At 48.3% G+C, this 21,335-nt stretch overlaps 1 protein-coding gene and 1 long non-coding RNA gene across 7 annotated transcripts in view; one reads left to right on the forward strand and one right to left on the reverse strand.

Annotated features, from left to right (window-relative positions):
• The window catches only part of MYH14 (myosin heavy chain 14), a 90,730-nt gene that overhangs the window by 52,492 nt on the left and 16,903 nt on the right, over positions 1 to 21,335 (forward strand). For all 6 annotated transcript variants that reach the window (XM_027079106.1, XM_027079103.1, XM_027079105.1 and 3 more), the window contains 10 exons: positions 2,207 to 2,344; positions 4,152 to 4,275; positions 4,857 to 5,028; positions 6,963 to 7,175; positions 7,751 to 7,895; positions 8,554 to 8,760; positions 13,122 to 13,226; positions 13,319 to 13,471; positions 14,702 to 14,950; positions 19,735 to 19,947. In XM_027079106.1, the coding sequence (XP_026934907.1) occupies positions 2,207 to 2,344; positions 4,152 to 4,275; positions 4,857 to 5,028; positions 6,963 to 7,175; positions 7,751 to 7,895; positions 8,554 to 8,760; positions 13,122 to 13,226; positions 13,319 to 13,471; positions 14,702 to 14,950; positions 19,735 to 19,947 (1,719 nt within the window). The remainder of the gene's footprint in view (positions 1 to 2,206; positions 2,345 to 4,151; positions 4,276 to 4,856; positions 5,029 to 6,962; positions 7,176 to 7,750; positions 7,896 to 8,553; positions 8,761 to 13,121; positions 13,227 to 13,318; positions 13,472 to 14,701; positions 14,951 to 19,734; positions 19,948 to 21,335) is intronic.
• LOC113605683 (uncharacterized) lies at positions 1,119 to 20,806 on the reverse strand. Its single transcript, XR_003427302.1, has 3 exons — positions 20,697 to 20,806; positions 18,110 to 18,111; positions 1,119 to 1,131 (listed from the first exon to the last, which is right to left on the reverse strand). It is a non-coding gene; the product is annotated as an uncharacterized LOC113605683 (long non-coding RNA).

Below are 21,335 nucleotides of genomic sequence, written 5' to 3' on the forward strand. Positions count from 1 at the left end.
TTCATCTGCATTTGTGTTTCATAACTTCTTCTGTGAAAAAAAAGTAGATTAACATCCCCACGTTGATCCAAACATACTTAAAAGTTCCCCAATAATTAATTGAGTGACTGGTTTTAAATTTAAAAGAAATCGAATTAAATTGAAAATTTGACTCCTCAGAATGGTCACATTTTTTTTTTTTTTTAGACTGGTCACATTTTAAGAATTCAGTAGTGCTTTAATCACCTCCTCTTGACCCCATTGGTGAGGGGGGCGGGGATCCTGCCCTGTGGTCATGGAGATGGCCTAACACACCACACCTGATCCTGGACAGATGCGATAGAAAGCACGTTATTAGTCACAAATATTCACAGCCTGAGGGAGGCAGACACCATGGCACAGAGAGTCACAGTGGGATTGCATTCAGGAATGGCATGAACAAGCTGCAGCTGTGAGAGGCAAGCCTAGTAGTAACAAGAGGATGAGGTGACCCCTGGTTCCTGCAGGAAGATGTGATTGGTTTGTTTATTTATTTATTTATTTATTATTGTTTGGCCGTGCCACACGGCATGCGGGACCTTAGTTCCCCGACCAGGGATCGAACCCATGCCCCCTACAGTGGACACGCAGAGTCCTAACCACTGGACCACCAGGGAACTCCCGATTGGTTTGTTTTAAATAATTCCAAGGACTAGCAGGTAACTGAAGCCTACTAGATAAGGATAAGCAGGTACCCTGTCTGGTCCCCAGGATACAGAGGGTTATTGGTTAGGGGACCTTATCTTTGGTAGCAGGGCAGGTAGAAGGACTTGTGATTAGGCCATTATAGGGACTCCCAATTTTATCAGCCATCAAGGCCACACGTAATATTGAATTTTTTAAAATTGAGGTGTAATTGACATTAACATTATATTACTTTCAGGTGTACACATAATGATTCGATATCTATAGACACTGCAAAGTGATCACCGCAATAAGTCTAACTTACATCCAGCACCTTAAGTAGTTAGAAAAAAATTTTTCTTGTGATGAGAATTTTTAAGATCTGCTCCCTTAGCAATTTTCAAATACACAATAAAGTATTATTAGCTACAGCCGCCATGCTGTACATTACATCCCCATGACTTATTTCATAACTGGAAGTTTGAGCCCCTTCACCCATTTCTCCCACCTCCCTACCCGCACACCTCTGGCAACCACCAATCTGTTCTCTGCATCTATGAGCCTGTGGGTTTTGTTTTGTTTTGTTGTGCCACTCAGCTTGCGGGATCTTAGTTTCCCGATCAGGGATTGAACCCAGGCCCTCGGCAGTGAGAGTGCCAAGTCCTAACCATCGGACCACCAGGGAATTCCCTGAGCTTGTGTTTTTCTGTTTTTTGGGGTTTTTTAAATTATTTATTTATTTATTTATTTTTGGCTGTGTTGGGTCTTCGTTGCTGCGTGTGGGCTTTCTCTAGTTGTGGCGAGCGGGGGCTACTCTTCCTTGCCGTGCATAGGCTTCTCATTGAGGTGGCTTCTGCCTGCTGTGGAGCACAGGCTCTAGGCACGCAGGCTTCAGTAGTTGCAGCAGTTGGGCTCAGTAGTTGTGGCACACGGGCTTAGCTGCTCCGCGGCCTGTGGGATCTTCCCGGACTAGGGATCGAACCCGTGTCCCCTGCATTGGCAGGCGGATTCCCAACCACTGCGCCACCAGGAGAGCCCTGAGCTTGTGTTTTTTTCTTGTTTTAGTTTAGTTTCTTAGATTCCACTCATAAGTGAGATTGTCTGGTATTTGTCTTTCTCTGTCTGACTTATTTCCCTTAGCATAATGCCCTTGAGGTCCATCCATGTCATTGCAAAATATTAAATCTTAATTTCCAGTCTCACACCACAAATCACCACACGTGCCTGGTGACTGCCGTAGCGGACAGTGCCCATCTCTGTGACATGTTTATTTATGATGTTTATTGTTTATAATCTTCACACACACATACAAGAATGTGATTTCAATGTGATAGACAAAGATTTTTATCTATCCTAATACCTCAAACAGTGCCTGGCCCCCACCAGGCACTCAATCAGTGTTTATTGACCCAATGAATGAAAAGTAAGCCTTGGATCCTTCCTAGCCCCACCCAGACTGTGGACCTGTCTGAGCCACGAGCCCCGGAGATCCGTGAACCATCCTTCCCAACACACGCCAGTCCCCAGCCGCTTGGTCCTCAACCCTGCCTTCTCCCCACTGCAGGAGCTGGAGACCCACCTCGAGGCTGAGGAAGGGGCCCGGCAGAAGCTGCAGCTGGAGAAAGTGACGACGGAGGCAAAGCTGAAAAAGTTTGGGGAGGATCTGTTACTCTTGGAAGATCAGAACGCCAAGCTGAGCAAGGTGGGTGGGCTGTGAGCCCCAAGGGCAGGGGGAGTGGGCTCACTGGTGAGCACAGGTCCTTCTCTGCATCCCCCCCAGCTTGCCCCACCTCTAGTGGTCTTCAAACTCTCGGTCTTGGCTGTGTCTCCTTTGAACCCTTTCCATCTCCTTGTGTCTCTGTCACAGCTTCACTCAAGCTGGTATTTATTGAGCAGCTATTATGTGACATTATCTATCTCTGGATCATCCGACACCCCAAAGCCGCATCGCTGAAAACAACCCCCGTTTCATTACATCCCATCGTTGTGTGGGTGGGCTGGACTGTGGTCCCCTTAGGCAGTCGCGATGACGTAGTGGCGGGCGCTGGAGGGCTGGTGTCCAGGTGCTCTTTTGTGTGACCTCTCTGCCCACGGGAGAGCCTGGGTTTCTCACCTGGCAGCTCAGGGCTCCCAGAAAAAGAAGTGGAAGTGGGCAGGTCTCTGAAAGGCTTAAGGCTGGAACTGACACGGCATCACTTCCCTTGAATTCTATAGATCAGGTGTTGGCAAACATTTTCTCTAGAAGGCCAGATAGTAAATATTCGGGCCTTGGCAGGCCACTCCGTTTCTGTGACAACCACTCAATTCTGCCATTGTAGCATGAAAGCAGCCACAGGTGGTCTGTGATCAAATGGGCGTGGCTGTGTCCCAATAAAACTTTATTTATAAACACAAGCAGTGGGCCATATTTGGCCTGCAGGCTGTGGTCTGCAGACCACTGAGCTTAAAGCAGACTCAGTCTAGATTCAAGCGTTGGGGAATAGACTCTGCCTCTGGCTGGGGACATGGTGAAGAGTCTGCCACCATCTTTAACCTGGCACAGCCAGGACTGGACTAGGCACAGGGGGTATGGCATTTAACTAACTAGAAAACCATTTCTGTCCTCACAGGGGCATGGGGGGAGAGGGAAGCTAGATGAGTCACCCCAGGAAATCAACATAACCACACATCATGAACTAATTATAAACTGTCAGAAAAGAACAGAAAACCATGGAAGTGGGGTGGCCTGACTTGTGCTAGGGGTAGTCAGGGCAGGCTTCCTGGAGGCAATGGTGCCTGAGTTGAGAGCTCAAGGATGCACAGTTTTTTGCAACATTCCTTGGATGCAGTGGCTCTTCTCTTCTACTCTGTTCTATTTGTTCCTTTTTGAGGTAGTGCTGACCCACTGCCTTGATTTCCAAAACCACTGACAGTTTGAAAAGTGCTGCTCAGAAATAAATTAAAAAATAAAATAATAAATAAAAATAATAAACAGAAAGAAAAAAGAAAAGAGCTGCTCCAGGCCAGTGCTTCTCAAACTCCACCGTGCCCAGGAATTATATGAAGAACTTGTTAAAATGCAGATTCTGATTCAGCACGTCTCGGGTGGAACCTGAGATTCCATTCCTTGCAAGCTCCCGTTTGGTGCTGATGCTGCTGGTCCATGAGCTGGACCTGTAGTAGTCACAAGGCTCCAGAACTCACCCATAAGTGCAGCACATGTGCAAAGATGTTCACTGCAGTGTTGTTTATAATAGCAATTGATTTGAATCAACCTCAGTATCCATCTGTGGTCCAATGGGTTAATGAATGGGAGTGTCCTTCAAATAGTGGGAGTCTCCACAGTTAACAGGCGTGAACCCGGTGGGGGTGGGACGGGTCCCTAGACCCTAAAGAATGCAAAAGGAGGGAAGGGGGTGGAGCAGGAAAGGTCAGGGAAGGATGGAGATAAGCAGAAACGCAGATGAGAATGATATCAAAGATGAGGGTCGGGCCCCTGACGCCCCACCCCCACCTCCTACCACCCTCAGGAGCGGAAGCTGCTGGAGGAGCGGCTGGCCGAGTTCTCATCCCAGGCAGCTGAGGAGGAGGAGAAAGTCAAGAGCCTCAATAAGCTTCGACTCAAATACGAGGCCACGATTGCAGACATGGAGGGTGAGCACCTGTCCCTCAGTGGGGGCCCGTGCACACTCCAGCGGGGTCAGGGTGTACCTCGGGTGACCTTCATGTGCTGTGGGGCCTCAGTGGTCATATCTGTTAAATGGGGGCAGGAAAGAAGACTCGGGACAGGTTAGGTGTCCTCCCAGCTCTTAAGTTGTTTCTGTCTCTCTCCATCCAATTCTCTCACTCTCTCCTGAGTGTCTTGGGTCACTCTCTCAATCTGACGGTCCCACTAGCTGTTTCAGACACTTTTTTTTATCTCTGTCCCTTGCTGTGGACTCAGAAGCAGAAACAGAAGGGAGAGAGCACAGGAGGAGGCCGGGGAGGCAGGGAGGAAAGGGCAGGGCAGAGAGAGCCAGCAAGCAGGAGCAGGGGCTGTCCCTGGGGGGCGGAGGGGAGAAGGCATCTGGGGGTCTGGGGACCAGTGGGCGATCCCAGGGATGGGGAAGCTGGGAAAGAGCGGGAGGGGTGGAAAGAGACGCTGAGCTCAGCCTGACTGCGGGGCCGTGGGTCTCCCTGGGTTTGTGGGTCTGGCTCCCTTGTGCATGCCCCACCCCCCCACCTCCCGCCTCCAGATCGCCTCCGGAAGGAGGAGAAGAGCCGCCAGGAGCTGGAGAAGCTGAAGCGGCGGCTGGACGTGGAGGGCTCAGAGCTGCAGGAGCAGATGGTGGAACAGCAGCAGCGGGCGGAGGAGCTGCGGGCCCAGCTGGGCCGCAAGGAGGAGGAGCTGCAGGTCGCCTTGGCCAGGTGCGGGGTGGGCCGGGTGGGGTGCACAGCACGGGGGCGCCCCCTGCCAGGGTTGGGGGCGCCCGGCGAGACCCTCCCGCAGGTACAGAGCTCGGCCGAGCCGCTCAGCAGCCGTGCACACCCACTCTGAGCCTCCGTGTCCCCTTCTGTAAGATGGACACAGAGTTCCAAGCCCACCTGGTTAAGGGAAAACTGAAACCGGGCCCTACGTGTCTGGTGACTCACACAGTTTCTTGCACAGAGGCAAGGAAATGCTATTTCTTCTTCTCCCACAACCCCAGCCTCTCAAAACCAAACAGCCCAGAATCCGCTGTGATTGGATAGGTGGTCTGGCCATCTTAGGAATCATAATCATCATACTTACAGTCATTCACATTTATTGAGCACTTACTGTGTCCCAGATACGATGCGCAGTGTTTCAAATGCTTTTCACCCACTGCGCTCCATGCGACCTGAGGTGCCCTTGTGTACGGGCGCAGCTTGATCTCAGAGAGGTTACAATGTGGGGAAAACATGCATCTGAGAATCGATGGGACACGGGGTTGGTGGAGGGGGGTTAAGAACACGCACCCTCCAGCGTGACTTCTGGGTTCAAATCCTGGCTCCTCCCCTTTCTGGCCATGTGACCTCACCTGGGTGACATCACCTCTCGAGCCTCAGTCTCTCTATCTGGAAAAAGGGCATGATTATAGAAGCTCTCCTAGGATTAGTGCAGGGATTAAATGAGAAAGGGCTGAGAGCTTGCTTGGCACACCCTAAGCCCTCATTGGATGCCGCGTGTGTCTGTTCCTACCTTCCCTTATTGCCGTTGTTATTTTTTTCCGTTTTCTTTTGTATTGAGGTGAAATTCACATAACAAAATTAACCATTTTAGGGAGTTCCCTGGTGGTCTAGCGATTAGGACTCCGTGCTTTCACTCCCGTGCTTTCACTGAGATCCTGCAAGATGCGTGGCACCGCCAAAAAGAAAAAAAGTTAACCATTTTGAAGCGTACGGTTCAGTGGCATTTGGTATGTTTGCGATGTTGTGCAACCACTACCTCTACTCAGAACGTTTTCATCACCTCAAAAAAAAATCCTATTAAGCAGTCACTTCCAATTTCCCCTCTCCCCTCAACCCCTGGCAACCACCAATTTGCTTTCTGTCCACATAGGATTTGCCAGTTCTTACTCTTTCACGTCAGTGGAATCATATAACATGTAGCCTTCGGCGCTACATTGCCATCCTCGCGGTAGCCCTGTGAAGGGGGGCAGTCACGCTTTCTCACAGACCAGGAGCCTGCAGTTCAGAGAAGCTGTCACTTGCCAGGGCAGGTGGCCAAGCAGGGCACCTGTGCATCTCCCTGAACCATTCTTACAGGGTTTTTTTGTTTGTTTGTTTTTTCTTTTCTTTTCCTTTCTTTTTTTTTTTTTTTGGCCGCTGCCGCACGGCTTGTGAAATCTTAGTTCCCAGACCAGGGATCGAACCCACACCCCCCTGCAGTGGAAGTGCAGAGTCCTAACCACTGGACCACCTCCCTGAGCCATTTAACCCAGAGTCCACGCTGCTGCTCCATTCAGCTTCTCTTTGCAAGAGGTCGATCCCATAGGGGTTATGAGGAGGGACTCTGGGGTCAGCCACCCACTGACCGTGTGACCAGGGCAAGTACTTTCCCGCTCTGGGCCCCAGTTTCCTCATCTGGCATGAACGTTACACAAAATGATAAAGTGCTCTCAAGTGGCAGGAACTTAATGAGTGTCCCTGTGATTACTGGTGGTGTCATCCCCATTTTACAGCTAAGAAAGCTGAGGCTCTGAGTACTGGAGACACATGCCCAAGGGCAGAGCTGGGCTTTTAACCGGGGACTGGCCGTGTCTGGCCCCTCCAACCCCTAGAAATCGTCCCCACCCCCTGCCTGCCCCTATACCAACCCCCTGGTCCTCGTCCACCCCCAGGGCAGAGGATGAGGGCGGGGCCCGGGCCCAGCTGCTCAAATCCCTGCGGGAAGCACAAGCAGGGCTGGCCGAGGCCCAGGAGGACCTGGAGGCTGAGCGCGCAGCCAGGGCCAAGGCAGAGAAGCAGCGCCGGGACCTGGGTGAGGAGCTGGAGGCGCTGCGGAGCGAGCTGGAGGACACGCTGGACTCCACCAACGCGCAGCAGGAGCTCCGGTGAGGCTGGGTGGCCTGCAGCTGGCACAGGCGGGGCACATGGGGGCTGGGGGCGGGGCAGGGAAAAGGATGTGGGTCCAAGCTCTCCATCTACACAGTTGTTTAGTCGTTCAACAGTTGTTTATTGGACACTGGCTCTGGGCCCAGCGTGGGCCACGCTGGGGACAGAGATGAGTCAAGACTCGGGCATTGCCCTCAGGAGCTCCCAGTCCAGGGGTGGGCAGATTCGGGCAAAGACAGACACAGTGCAGAACAAAGTGAGCTTTAATGGAGTACGACAGGGCATCGCGGATGATCAGAGAGGGCCCTTGTATCACTCTATGGGAGGGAGTCCAAAAGGCTTCTTTGAGAAGGGGCCTTTTGAATAGGGTTTCGAAAGATGCGTAGGAGCTCACCCTTAAGGCCACCCTTCTTCTGCAGCATCACTGCCCAGATCCCTTGGGGAATGTAGAGTGAGGTCCCCATCCTTGGAGGGAAAGAATAAAAGGAGGCACAACCAGCAGTCAGGGGCTCCCTCAAAGTCCCAGCCTTCCTCTATTCTGACATTCTGTTCCCTTCCCCTTCCCCAATAAAAGGTCCAAGAGAGAACAGGAGGTGACAGAGTTGAAGAAGGCTCTGGAGGAGGAAACGCGCGTTCATGAGGTGGCGGTGCAGGAGCTGCGGCAGCGCCATGGCCAGGCACTGGGAGAGCTGGCAGAGCAGCTGGAGCAAGCCCGGAGGGTGGGTTGAGGTGGGGGAGGAGTGTATGTGGAGCCATGGGGAGGGGAAGCAGGATGCTGGGTTGGAGGAGGTACCTCTGGCTGGTTCTAGGCCAGCCCATTTTTCTCCTCACGTATCCATGTCCCTGATCCACCTTGCATTCAGCAGATGTTAATTGAATATGTAGTATATTCCCGGGTTGGTACTGGGGGCCCCAGCTGTGAGCCAAGCAACCAATACCCACTTCCGTCGTGGAGCTCACGTTGTAGCAGGCAAGGCAGAGAGTAAACGATCTAAACACATTCATAATATATAGCGGGGTCATAAGTGTTACGGGAAGATGATGAACAGGAAAGGGGTTTCAGAGTGCTAACGGCCAGGCGGGGGCGTGTTGTGATTTGAAATAGAGAGGCCTTGGAGAGATTCAGTGAAAAGATGACATCTGAGTAAAAAACTGAGGGGGGTGATGGGTGAGCCATCCTGGCATCACAGGGAAACATGTTCCAGGCAGAGGGAACAGCCAGTGCAAAGGCCCTGAGGCAGGAATGTGCCTGGGTCTTTAAGGAACAGTGAGGAGTTCCAGAGGGAATAGGCAGTACAAAGGACTTGGGGCGTTCATGTGCCTGGTCTGGTAGAGAAAGGGAATCATAAAATCATTGCTGTCTCTCTCCCCCACCAGAGCAAAGGTACATGGGAGAAGACCCGGTTGGCTCTGGAGGCTGAAGTGTCTGAGCTACGGACGGAGCTAAGCAACCTGCAGACCGCGCGTCAGGAGGGTGAGCAACGGAGGCGTCGCCTGGAGTCACAGTTGCAGGAGGTGCAGGGCCGGGCTGGCGATGGGGAGCGGGCACGAGCAGAGGCTACTGAGAAGCTGCAGCGAGCCCAGGTGAGTGGGGCGGCTAGGTAGGGGGTGGTCTCTGCTGTGTGGCTTTGGGTGAGATGCCTGCCCTCTCTGGACTTCAGTTTGGTCCACATCAACCCTACTGTCCTTTCCAACCTTTCCAACATGATCACACGTTAATAGCTAGTATTTGGTGAGCGATTACTATGCACCAAACATCCTGGGTATTTTGCCAAAGGCTCCTCCTAATGCTTCTTTGAAGGAAGCGCTAATACTGTTCCCATTTTACACACAAGGAAACTGAGGCCCAGGGAGGTGAAGCTGATTGTCTTGGGTCCCTCAGAGCCAAAGCGTGAACCCAGGCATGACTGATCCTGTAGCTCTTAACCCTGCCACAGCGCCCACCCTCCACCCTCTTATCTTCTGGTCTTAAATAATCCATGGTCTGATTAGAAAAACCCAGCGTGAATACTTGGACCTGTGTCAGGACAATATCATACTATGACTGTTAGAAAAAATGTGGGTTTTTAAATTTTTATTATGTTTTTTAACTAAGCGACCAATACCTGTTTATTACTGGGAATACAAAGAAGCAGAAACAGGGTAAGAATGACTTTTAATTCCCCAACCCCAAGGCGGGGAAAACACTGTTACCGTTTTCAATTTCAGGATTAAAAGAGTGTATAGTTAAGGTGAAAGGTCAGTCGATATAACAAAGAGACTCCAGAATTCATCAGCTTGAATAAAAGACATGTGTCTTCCGTCTCAGGAAATAGGCTCAGAGTAAGCAGTGGAGGCTGGCGGGACACTTATGCTCCCTGAGGTCACTCCATTATCCCTGAGGGCATTGACCTCACCTTCAGAGTTAAATCTGGATTGTGGGCACCTGTGTGCTCCAGCTTAGGAAGGGGAAAAGAGGATGGGATGGAATTTGCATATATCACTTTGCTTGCATTCCATTGGCCATAACATAATCACATGACCACAGCTAGCTGCAAAGGAGACTGGGAAATATAGTTTCTAGCAGGCAGCCATGGGCCTACCTAACAGCCTGTCACAGTGGGACCAGGGGAGAAGGGATTTGGGGGGACAGCTAGGGGCTGCCCCCATGGAATTAAGCTATGTAGGGCTCATTCTCCTAAGCACTTCACGTATTACAGAAATAAAAGTGACACCAAGAGTAGAGTCTGGTGGCTGATAGCAGGAGTTCTAGGTTGCACTGGTCAGTAGAACTTTCTTCAGTGATGGAAATGTTCTGTAACTGCACTATCCACCTGGCATGTGAGGAGTACAACTGAGGAGCTGGATTTTCATTTTATTTAATTTTAATTACTTTAAAGTTAAATAGCCACCTAAGGCTAGTGGCTACCATATTGGACAGGGCAGCTCTAGAGCCATTCTGCCTGGGCTAAAATCTCAGTTCCACCACTTGTAGCTGTGTGATCTTAGGCAAATTGCCTAACCTCTCTGTGCCTCGGCTTCCCTTTATGTAAACTTAGACTAATAATAGTATCTACCTCATAGGGTCGGTGTGTGAATCCAGCGAGCCTAAACTTGGAAAGCTTTTAGAATAGTTCCTGGGCTCTCAGTAGGCTCTCAAAAATTGTCAGATGTACCTATATATTGAGCACAGGTATATGCCAGGCACTGAGCTAGTCACTTTACGTTCATTATCTCATTGACTCTTCAAAGCAGCCCTGGGAGGTAGGTCCTGTTATCATCCCCATTTCACAGATGAGAAAAACTGAGCACCAAAAAGATAGGAATCAGGCACTTCCCTGGTGGTCCAGTGGTTAAGACTCCATGATCCCAATGCAGGGGGCCCGGGTTTAATCCCTGGTCAGGGAACTAGATCCCGCATGCATTCCTCAACTAAAAGATCCCTCATGCCACAGCGAAGATCCTGCGTGCCATAACTAAGACCTGGCACAGCCAAATAAATAAGTAAATAATTTTTTTTTTTTTAAAAGATAGGAATCACTTGCCCAGGTCACACAGCCAGGAGGTACCAAGGTCAGCTCAAAATATCATTTTCAGAAGTTCAAAGCATGACTGTCATACAAAGACATAATAAGCCCATGTCAAAGATTTATTTAAAGCATTAATGAACCATAAAAAAGAATGAAATAATGCCATTTCCAGCAACATGGATGGACCTAGAGATTATCATACTAAGTGAAGTAGGTCAGACAAAGACAAATATCATATGATATCGTTTATATGTGGAATCTAAAAAAATGATACAAATGAACTTATTTACAAAACAGAAACAGACTCACAGACATAGAAAACAAACTTACGGTTACCAAAGGGGAAAGTTGCAGGGGAGGGGTAAATTAGGAATTTGGGAGTAATATATACACACTAATATATATAAAATACATGAACTACAAGGACCTACTGTATAACACCGGGAACTATACTCAATATTTTGTAATAACCTATATGAGAAAAGAATCTGAAAAAGAACATGTGTATAATGTATGTATAACTGAATCACTTAGCTGTACCCCTGAAACTAACACAACATTGTAAATCAATTATACTTCAGTAAAAACATAAATATTTAAAAAAAAAGCATTACTGAGGGATCCAGCAGAATGTCAAAGATGTTCAAGGAGAGAAACAACAACAAATTGGTGTGTGCGTAGTCAGCAAAAGAGAGAATGCCAGAACGAAATGGCGCAGAGACAAAACCGGTGAATGTCCCGAAGGGCAATCAAATGTAAGCTTTATAGAAGCGTAGTTGATTTACAATGTGTTAGTTTCAAGTGTACAACAAAGTGATTTATTGATTGATTTATTTATTTTTGGTCGCGTTGGGTCTTCGTTGCTGCACGCAGGCTTTCTCTAGTTGCTGTGAGCGGGGGCTACTCTTCGTTGCGGTGCGCAGGCTTCTCATTGCGGTGGCTTCTCTTGTTGCGGAGCACGAGCTCTAGGCGCGCAGGCTTCAGTAGTTGTGGCACACGGGCTCAGTAGTTGTGGCTCACGGGCTCTAGAGCACAGGCTCAGTAGTTGTAGTGCACGGACTTAGTTGCTCTGCGGCATGTGGGATCTTCCCGGACCAGGGCTCGAACCCACGTCCCCTGCGTTGGCAGGTGTTAACCACTGCGCCACCAGGGAAGTCCCAGTCCTGTCCTTTCTAAAGGATGCCTGACCGTTGCCTTTTCTTATTTCCAAGTTTTCAGATAAATTTTCTTACCAGCCAGAATTTGAACCCAACCTTGTTTGTTAAGTGAACCTCAAACAGGGAGAGAAGAAGTTTCAGGGTAACACACATGTGCTGGAGGCACTCACCCAACAAACATTTTCTGAGCACCTGCTGTGTGCCAGGCCCTGTTTTGAGCCCTGAGGACACAGCAGGGAACAAAGCAGATGAGGTCCTACCCTATGGAGGCAACAGTCCAGGGGGGAGAAAGTGGTAAGCTGCTGCCCGATTCCTACAGCGAAGGAACGTGAGACCAGGAACTGCACCCAGGTTCACTGTGGTGGTGATTTGCATGCCAGGGGAACAGCTCTATTGTAATATAACTCACATACCGTATAATTCACCCATTTAAAATGTACAATTTGAGACTTCCCTGGTGGTCCAGTGGGTAAGACTCTGTGCTCCCAATGCAGGCGGCCTGGGTTTGACCCCTGGTCAGGGAACTAGAGCCCACATGCCACAACTAAGAGCCCACATGCCACAACTAACACCCAGCACAGCCAAAATAAATAAATGAATATTTTAAAAAATAATAAAATGTACAATTCAATCGTTTTTAGTATATTCATAGAGTTGTACAGTCATCACCGTAACCTAATTTTAGGACATTTTCATCAGCCCAGAAAGAAATCCTGTACTGTGCAGCCATCATCCCCCAGTCCCACCCCCTGCCCCGGCAACCACTAATCCCCTTCTTTTGTCTCTCTATTCTGGGCATTTCATAGAAGTGGAATCATACGATATTTGTCCTTTTGTGTCTGGCTTCTTTCATTTAGCATAATGTTTTCAAGGTTCATCCATGTTGTAGCATGTGTCAGTACTTCATTCCTTTTCATGGCCAAATAATATTCCATTGTCTGGATAGACCACATTTTGTTTATCCAATCATCCGTGGATGGACATTTGGGTTATTTCTGCTTTTCGGCAATTGCGAATAATGCTGTCGTGAACACCCCTGTACAAGTTTTTGCCTAGACTTCTTTTCATTTCTCCTGGGTACACACCTAGGAGTGGAATTGCCGGGCTGTATGGAAACTCTGCATTGAACCATTTTAAGGAGCTGCTAGGCTGGTTTCCATGGCAGCTGCACCTTCCATGCTGGTGCATCCTCACCAGCAATGGTGGTAGGGATTAGAGGCAGAGGAGCGGAGGGGTTGGCTGGCTGGAAGCCGCCATTAGAGATGTCCCTTCCCTGCAGGCTGAACTCGAGATTGTGTCTGGAGCACTGAGCGAGGCCGAGTCCAAAGCCATCAGGCTGAGCAAGGAGCTGACCAGCATGGAGGCCCAGCTCCACGACGCCCAGGTGATCCCAGCCCACCTCTCACCACCGGGCTCCCCCCAGGCCTCCCCACGCTCCTGCCCACACGTAACATCCATTCTCCCATCCACCTTCAGGAGCTGCTGCAGGAGGAGACCAGAGCGAAGCTGACCCTGGGGTCCCGGGCGCGAGCCCTGGAGGCGGAGGCGGCAGGGCTGCGGGAGCAGCTGGATGAGGAGGCAGCTGCCAGGGAGCGGGCGGGCCGTGAGCTGCAGGCTGCGCAGGCCCAGGTGAACAGCCCCACAGGGAGATCTCAAAGGGATGCCCAGTCTCCCAACCTGTTCCTCCTGGGTTCCCCTGCTCCGGGGTGGCCCCATTGCCCAGCATATCATAGGCCAGACCCCTTCAAGCCATACCCGCCTCTGTCTCTCCCTCAGCCCCAGAGCCTGTAGGTGCAGACCCCCGTCCCTCCTGTCCCCAACTCTCTGTTTCATTCCCTACTGTCTGTCCCCACAGCCCCAGCCACCTGGATCCTCATCTCAGCCTCCCTTCAAACCTTCCTGCCCCTAGTCTCTCCCCTTCCAGCTCATACTTCACATGGTCTTTCTACACCCTGAGTTGACCCTGCCCTTCCCTAGCTCACAGACCTCCCATGGCTCCCCAGCTCCCCCCAGACAAAACCCGTGCCTCTCAGCTGGGTGTCAGAGGCCCTGCACTCTCTGGTCCTTCCTTCATGTTTAGCTGTATTCATCTCTCATCTCTTTTTTCACTTCTCTTGGGAGCACCCTTTTCATTTTTCAGGACTTAGCATCAGCCTCTCCTGTTCTGGGAAAACCCTGACCATTCGGCTCTGGGCTCCCACAACCCTTCTTTCTCCTTTGTCCCCACTTCAGTCACCCTGGCTGGAACTGTCTTTGCCCATGAGTCCCCCCATCAGACTGGGAGCACCTTGAAAGTGGGACCCCATCAGAGTTAGCTCTGGATCCCCAGCATAGGCCAACATAGAGCCTGACATATAGGAGACCTTGAGAGATGCCTGTTGAATGAATGAGTGATGAATGTATGCTTGCAAATATCCTTCTTTAACTGGAAAACCCCTATGCATACTTCAAGATCCATCACAAATGCCCCCTCCTCCAGGAATTCTCTCTTGAATGTTCTAAATAGATTTTTGAACCCCTCCTGTGGACTCCCATGGGTCTCATATTTCTTTTACCTTAGCCTCCATCACCCTGGCTGTGATGTTCAGTCTCCCCCACCAGACTGGGGGTTCCCCAGGACAGAGCCCAGGTCTGATCCATCTTCTGGGCCCTGGTGGGAACCATTTTAATCTCCTGGAGGAGCTGGGGCTCATAGAACTCACAACCTCATCCCTACTCATGAGGCAGAAGTGCCCAATGAAGTGAATTATTTCCCCCTTCAGGCCTCAGTCTCCTCATGTGGGAAATGGGGCCCCACCAACTCACACCTGGATCGCAGCCATGAGTGACACCCTCCCTCTCTCTCCTCCCCCACCCCAGCTCTCAGAGTGGCGGCGGCGCCAGGAAGAAGAGGCGGGGGCACTGGAGGCAGGGGAGGAGGCACGGCGCCGGGCCACCCGAGAGGTTGAGGCCCTGACCCAGCGCCTGGCAGAAAAGACAGAAGTGGTGGAGAGGCTGGAGCGGGGCCGCCGGCGGCTGCAGCAAGAGCTGGACGATGCCACGGTGGACCTGGAACAGCAGCGGCAGCTTGTGAGTGCGCTGGAGAAGAAGCAGCGCAAGTTCGACCAGGTGAGGCACCTCGGGTTACCCAGCTGGGAAATCGGGATGCTGATCCACGCTGCCCATGGTCATTGTGAGCAATCAGTAACATGTGATGTCACAGCTCAGCTGTGAACTTGGGAGGACCTTAGGGCCAGATGCCTCTTCCCTCTGAGCCTCTGTAAAGTAGGACACCCATCCATCCTGGCTTATGTCTCTTGCCCCAAAATAATTACTGGTGGTACCCACTTTTACTCCCAAAAGAGTCCTGAAGGTACACCAGAAGGTAGTAGGAAGATGAAATGAAATAACACACCTTGCTTCTCCTGCTGACTCCTGTGGACCTCAGGCAAACTGCTTGTCCCATTTTGGCCTCAGTTTGCCCGTCTAGGAGATGGGGATAATGTTAAGCAGCTGGCAATCTGAGGATGGAATAAAGTTCTCAGAACCCCAGAGCAGTAAGATCAGGCAACCCTGAGGTTCAAATCTCAGCTGAGGCCCTTTCTGGCTGTGTGGCTTGGGCAAATTGCCCGACCTCTCTGTGCCTCAATTTCTTCATCTGCAAAATGTGAGAGTCCTTATTTTGCCTTCACTTTTTTTTTTTCTTTTTTTTTTTTTTTTTTTTTTTATACATGTGTTTCTCCTTTTGTATTATTTATTTATTTTATTTATTTATGGCTGTGTTGGGTTTTTGTTGCTGCATGTGGGCTTTCACTAGTTGTGGCGAGCAGGGGCTACTCTTCATTGCAGGTGCACAGGCTTCTCACTGCGGTGGCTTCTCTTGTTGCACAGCACGGGCTCTAGGCGCGCGGGCTTCAGTAGTTGCGGCACTTGGGTTCAGTAGTTGTGGCTCATGGGCTCTAGAGCACAGGCTCAGGAGTTGCGGGGCATGGGCTTAGTTGTTCTGCAGCATGTGGGATCTTCCCAGACCGGGGCTCGAACCCGTGTCCCCTGCACTGGCAGGCGGATTCTTAACCACTGCGCCACCAGGGAAGCCCTTGCCTTCACTTTTGAAAGGTATTTCCACTGACTGTTGAATTCCAGGTAAACGGTTTTATTCTTTCCACACTTCAAAGAGATCATTCCATGATCTGTGGCCTCCATTGTTTCAGATGAAGAGTTAGTGGTCACTGAAAGCATTGTTTCCCTGCCGGTAGTGTGATGTGGTTTTCTGGCTGGTTTAAATTTTTTCTCTTTCTCTTTGGTTTTTAGCAGTTTGACTGTGATATCCAGCTGTGGGGTTTTGTATTTATCTTTGCCAGGCTTCCTATATCTTTGGGGTGGTGTTTTTGTTCAGATGTGGAAATCTTCAGCCATTATTTCTTCAGATATTCTTCTGCCCCATTCTCTCTCTTTCCTCTTCTTCTCAGACTTCAAATACATGTGTGTTTGACTGCTTAATACCATTCCATAGATCATCAAACATTTTTTAAATGTTTTTAAAAAAGTTTTTGTATCTCCTAGAGTTCTATATAAATTATTTTTATATAAATCTCATTTTTGACTGGCTTCTTTCACTTGGAAAAATTACTTTGAGATTCATCCATTTTTTAAATAAATTTATTTATTTTATTTATTATTTTTGGCTGTGTTTGTTCATTGCTGCACGTGGGCTTTCTCTAGTTGCGGCGGGCGGGGGCTACTCTTTGTTGCGGTGCAGTGGCTTCTCTTGTTGCGGAGCACGGGCTCTAGGCGCGTGGGCTTCAGTAGTTGTGGCACGTGGGTTCAGTAGTTGTGGCTCACGGGCTCTAGAGCGCAGGCTCAGTAGTTGTGGCACACGGGCTTAATTGCTCCACGTCATGTGGGATCTTCCTGGACCAGGGCTTGAATCCATGTCCCCTGCATTGGCAGGCAGGTTCTTAACCACTGTGCCACCAGGGAAGTCCCTCATCCATGTTTTTGCATGCATCAATAATTCATTCCTCTTTTTTTTTTAAACTACTGATTATTATTCCCTTATAGACCACATTTTGAAAAGTACTATACTGCTGATGAACATTTGAGTTGCTGTTTCTAGTTTTTGACTGTCATGAATAAAACTTTAACCTTTCCAATAGATGTAGTGGTTTTACTTCACATTTCCCTAATAAACGATGTTGAGCATCTTTTTATGTGCTTATTTACCATCCATACCTATTCTTTGGTGAAGTCCCTGTTCAAATCTTTTGCCTTTTTTTTTTTTAAAAAAAAAAGGATTGTTTCTTTTCTTATCATTGAATTTCGAAAGTTCTTTATATATTCTGAATATGAGTTCTTTATCAGATATATTGCTTGGCAAATATTTTCATCCAGTCTGTGGCTTGTCTTTTCATTCTCTTAGTAGAGACTTTCAAAGAGCAGAAGTTTTTGTTTTGATGAAGTCCAATGTTTTAATTTTTTATTCTGTGGATTATGCTTTTGGTGTTGTGTCTGAGAAATCTTTGTCTAACTTAGGGTCACAATGGTTTCCTTCTATGAGTTTTTTTCTAAAAGTTGTCTAGTTATAGGTTTTACCTTTAGGTCTATGATCCATTTTTCTTTTAATTTTCTATGATCCATTTTGAGTTAATTTTTATATATGGTGCTATCATAGCTCCAAGTTAATTTTATATGTATCTGGATATCCAGTTGTTCAAACACTATTTGTTGAAAAGACTCTCTCCACTGACTTGCTTTGCATAGATATTGAAAATCAGATAGCATTAGTTCTCCAATTTTTTCTTCTTTTTCGGAGTTATTTTACCTCTTCTTGGTCCTTTGCATTCCCATGTATATTCAGTATTTTACAATCAATTTGTCAATTTCTACAGCAAAAAAAAATCTCCTTGGTTTGAGATTGTTTTGAATCTATAGATCAGTTTGGGAAAAATTGATGTCTTCATGATATTGAGTTTTCTGGCCCAGGAACATGATACATATATCCATTTATTTAGATCTTCTTTAATTTAATCTCAGAAATGTTTTATACTTTTCAGTGCCCATCTTTCACATCTTTGTCCGATTTATTTCCACGTATTTCATTTTTGATGCTATTTTAAATATTATTTTTATTTAATTTCTGATTGCTAGAATATGGAAGTGTAATCAATTTTGCTTATTGATCTTGTATCCTACGATCTAGCTAAACTCACATTTTGGTGCTAGTAGGTGTTTTATAGGTTCCATTGGATTTTCTACGATTATGTATTCTGTGATTAAAGACAATTTTACTTCTTCCTCTCCTTTTTTTTTTAACCTTTCCTCTGGGACTCCAAATACATGTCTGTTTGATTGCTTGATACTGTCTCACAGGTTATTAAAGCTCTGCTAATTTTTTTTTTACAATATTTTTTCTTTGCTCTGTTCGATCATCTCTATTGACCTGTTTTCAAGTTTACTGATTCTTCTGATGTGTGTCCATTCTGCTCTCAATTTCATCCAGTGACCTTTTTATTTCAGATATTGTATTTTGAAGTTCTGGCATTTTTCTTTGGTTCTGTGTTACAGTTTCAAATCCCTCCTGCAATAACCCTGCCTCTTCACCCATTGTATCCATCTTGTCCTGAAACTTACTTAACACAGTCAAAGTGCTTGTGTGATAATCCCAGTATCTAGGTCATCTGTGGGTCTGTTTCCATGGACTGATTTTTCTCTTGACTGTGAGTCCCATTCTCTTCCTTTTTTGCATGTCTTGTAGGTTTCATTTTCAATTGCTGTGTCTTAAAAAACAGTGAAGGTTGAAGTACATTTTAAAAATTTATGTATTTTTTTCCTGCCATTACCCCAAGAGGAAGAAAGGAACACCATTTCCTCAGTTGTTTATCTAGAATGAGGGGCTGATCAGTTGACCCATTTAAGAGGTTTTTTTTTTCAACTTAGAATTTCCTTTAACTTTTAAAAATTGAGGTATAGTTGATTTACAATGTTGTGTTAGTTTCAGGTGTACAGCAAAGTGATTCAGATATACGTGTGTGTGTATATATATATGTATATGTGTGTGTGTGTGTGTGTGTGTATATATATATACGCACATATACACATTCTTTTTCAGATAATTTTCCATTTAGGTTATTACAAGATATTGAGTATAGTTCCCTGTGCTGTACAGTAGGTCCTTGTTGGTTAACTATTTTATACATAATAGCATGTATCTGTTAATCCCAAATTCCAAATTTATCCCTCCCCCCTTTTCCCCTTTAGTTACTGTAAGTTTGTTTTCTATGTCTGTGGATCTGCTTCTGTTTTGTAAATAAGTTCATTTGTATCATTTTTTTAGATTCCACATATAAGCAATATCGTATGATATTTGTCTTTGTCTGACTTGTTTCACTTAGTGTGATCATCTCTAGGTCCATCCATGTTGCTGCCGGTGGCATTATTTCATTCTTTTTTGTGGCTGAGTAATATTCCATTGTATATATGTACCACCTCTACTTTATCCATTCATCTGTCGATGGACATTTATGTTGCTTCCACGTCTCGGCTGTTGTGAACAGTGCTGCTATGAACATAGGGTTGCATGGATCTTTTCATATAGTAGTTTTCTCTGGATATGTGCCCAGGAGTGGGATTGCAGGATCATATGGTGACTCTGTTTGTAGTTTTTTAAGGACCCTCCATACTGTTCTCCATAGTGGCTGCACCAGTTTACATTCCCACCAACCGTGTGGTCCATTGAAGAGTTGGGCTGCTTTGGGACATGGTTGCGACTTTAATCCCTCTACCTCCCTCTTGTGTCTCTGCCTCTGTCTGTCTGTCTGTCTGTCTCTGCCCTTGGCTGCCCTGTCTTCCCCATCCCCCTGTACATTCCTTTCAGCTAACCTGTCTCCCCCACCCCATCTCCCTCACCCCGGAAGCTCCTGGCGGAGGAGAAGGCAGCCGTCCTTCGGGCGGTGGAGGAGCGCGAGCGGGTCGAGGCGGAGGGCCGGGAGCGTGAGGCCCGGGCGCTGTCACTGACGCGGGCGCTGGAGGAGGAGCAGGAGGCGCGGGAGGAGCTGGAGCGGCAGAACCGGGCACTGCGGGCTGAGCTGGAGGCGCTGCTCAGCAGCAAGGATGACGTCGGCAAGAGCGTGAGCAGCCCCCCGTCTGGGGACACACACGTGGCAACACAAGCACCCGTGACGCTGGGGCGCACATACACACGTGTGCTCTCCCACACGCAGGGTGAAGGGAACCAGCGTCAAAGCCCCACGTTCACGTACCAGACGTACGTGTTCATGCACACGCGCAGAACGGGAGGAGAATCTTCTGCCAAGCAGACGCATGCACACAACACACACAGAAAGTAAGGAGAGCCAGTCGTCACCGTGCATGTTCACGGGCACAGAACAGGAGGAGAATCTTCCAGCAAACATATATGTTCACACACTGAACATGAGAGCTGCTTACAAAACATACGTATTCACCTGTGTGTTCATGGAATGTGAGGCGGATCTTCCATCAAGCACGCTTGCTCACGTGTACACACAGAGCATGAGAACCACTCGTCTTGTGTGTATGTGACTCAGAGAGAAAGAAAAAAGGAAATGAAGAAAATTTACCACAACATACAGCCTGAGACGCACTCCACAAACATGCGGATGTGCACGCGTGTGCACACACAACACACACATATATGCACATACACACATATACACACACCACATACATACATAGCGCACACACCACACGCACATTATACACATCGCATACATACATACCACACACACACCACACATATACCCCCCTCCCGCGCACACACACACACACACACACACACTGTGAAGACACCCCGCCTTGCCACCCCCCAACTCCACTGAGCACACACAGGCTCCCCTACCAGGTCTACCAAGTTGATTGGCAGGTGCCAAATAAAAGGGGGACCAGTTGGACCCTTCTAAGCACTGAAAGTAGATACTGTCACTGACCAGCATTCTCATGAGGGTAATTAGGCAGGGGTGATAAGCAGATATAGTCCCTGCCCTGTGGAGCGCACAGGCCAATGTGGGAGGTGGGTGTTGCCCAAAAAGACACGTAAGCACATAGTAAAGGACCACTGTGACTAGGGCTGTGTCAGAGAGCGACTCAGTGCCAGGAGCATGGGTAACAGGGAGGCCCTGACAGGCCAGGGGATGCCTCTCTGAGGAGGTGACAATTAAGGAGAGGCCGTGGGGGGGTGTCTTTGAGAATTCATAAGCCCAGGTCTGCTTTCACAGGGTATTTGGGGTTTTCATTTACACCTCCCTGAAAGGTCTGTAAAGCCCCATACTGAGAAAAAAATAGTAGTCGCTAGTGGGTTGGTAATATCCTCGGGAGTCTGGCAGGAACCAACACTGCTAACTCTGGAGCTACGTGCCTTCAACACATTTCCACACGGGATTCCTGAAGGTGAAGCCACAACGAAGTGAGCTCACAAACCAATCACAAGACCAGGAATTCCCTGGGCGTCCGGTGGTTAGGACTCTGAGCTTTCACTGTC

The sequence above is a fragment of the Aethalodelphis obliquidens genome, unplaced genomic scaffold (genome assembly GCF_003676395.1).
Source record: "Aethalodelphis obliquidens isolate GAN/ISIS:26980383/991018 unplaced genomic scaffold, ASM367639v1 scaffold43, whole genome shotgun sequence".
Lineage (NCBI taxonomy): Eukaryota > Metazoa > Chordata > Mammalia > Artiodactyla > Delphinidae > Aethalodelphis > Aethalodelphis obliquidens.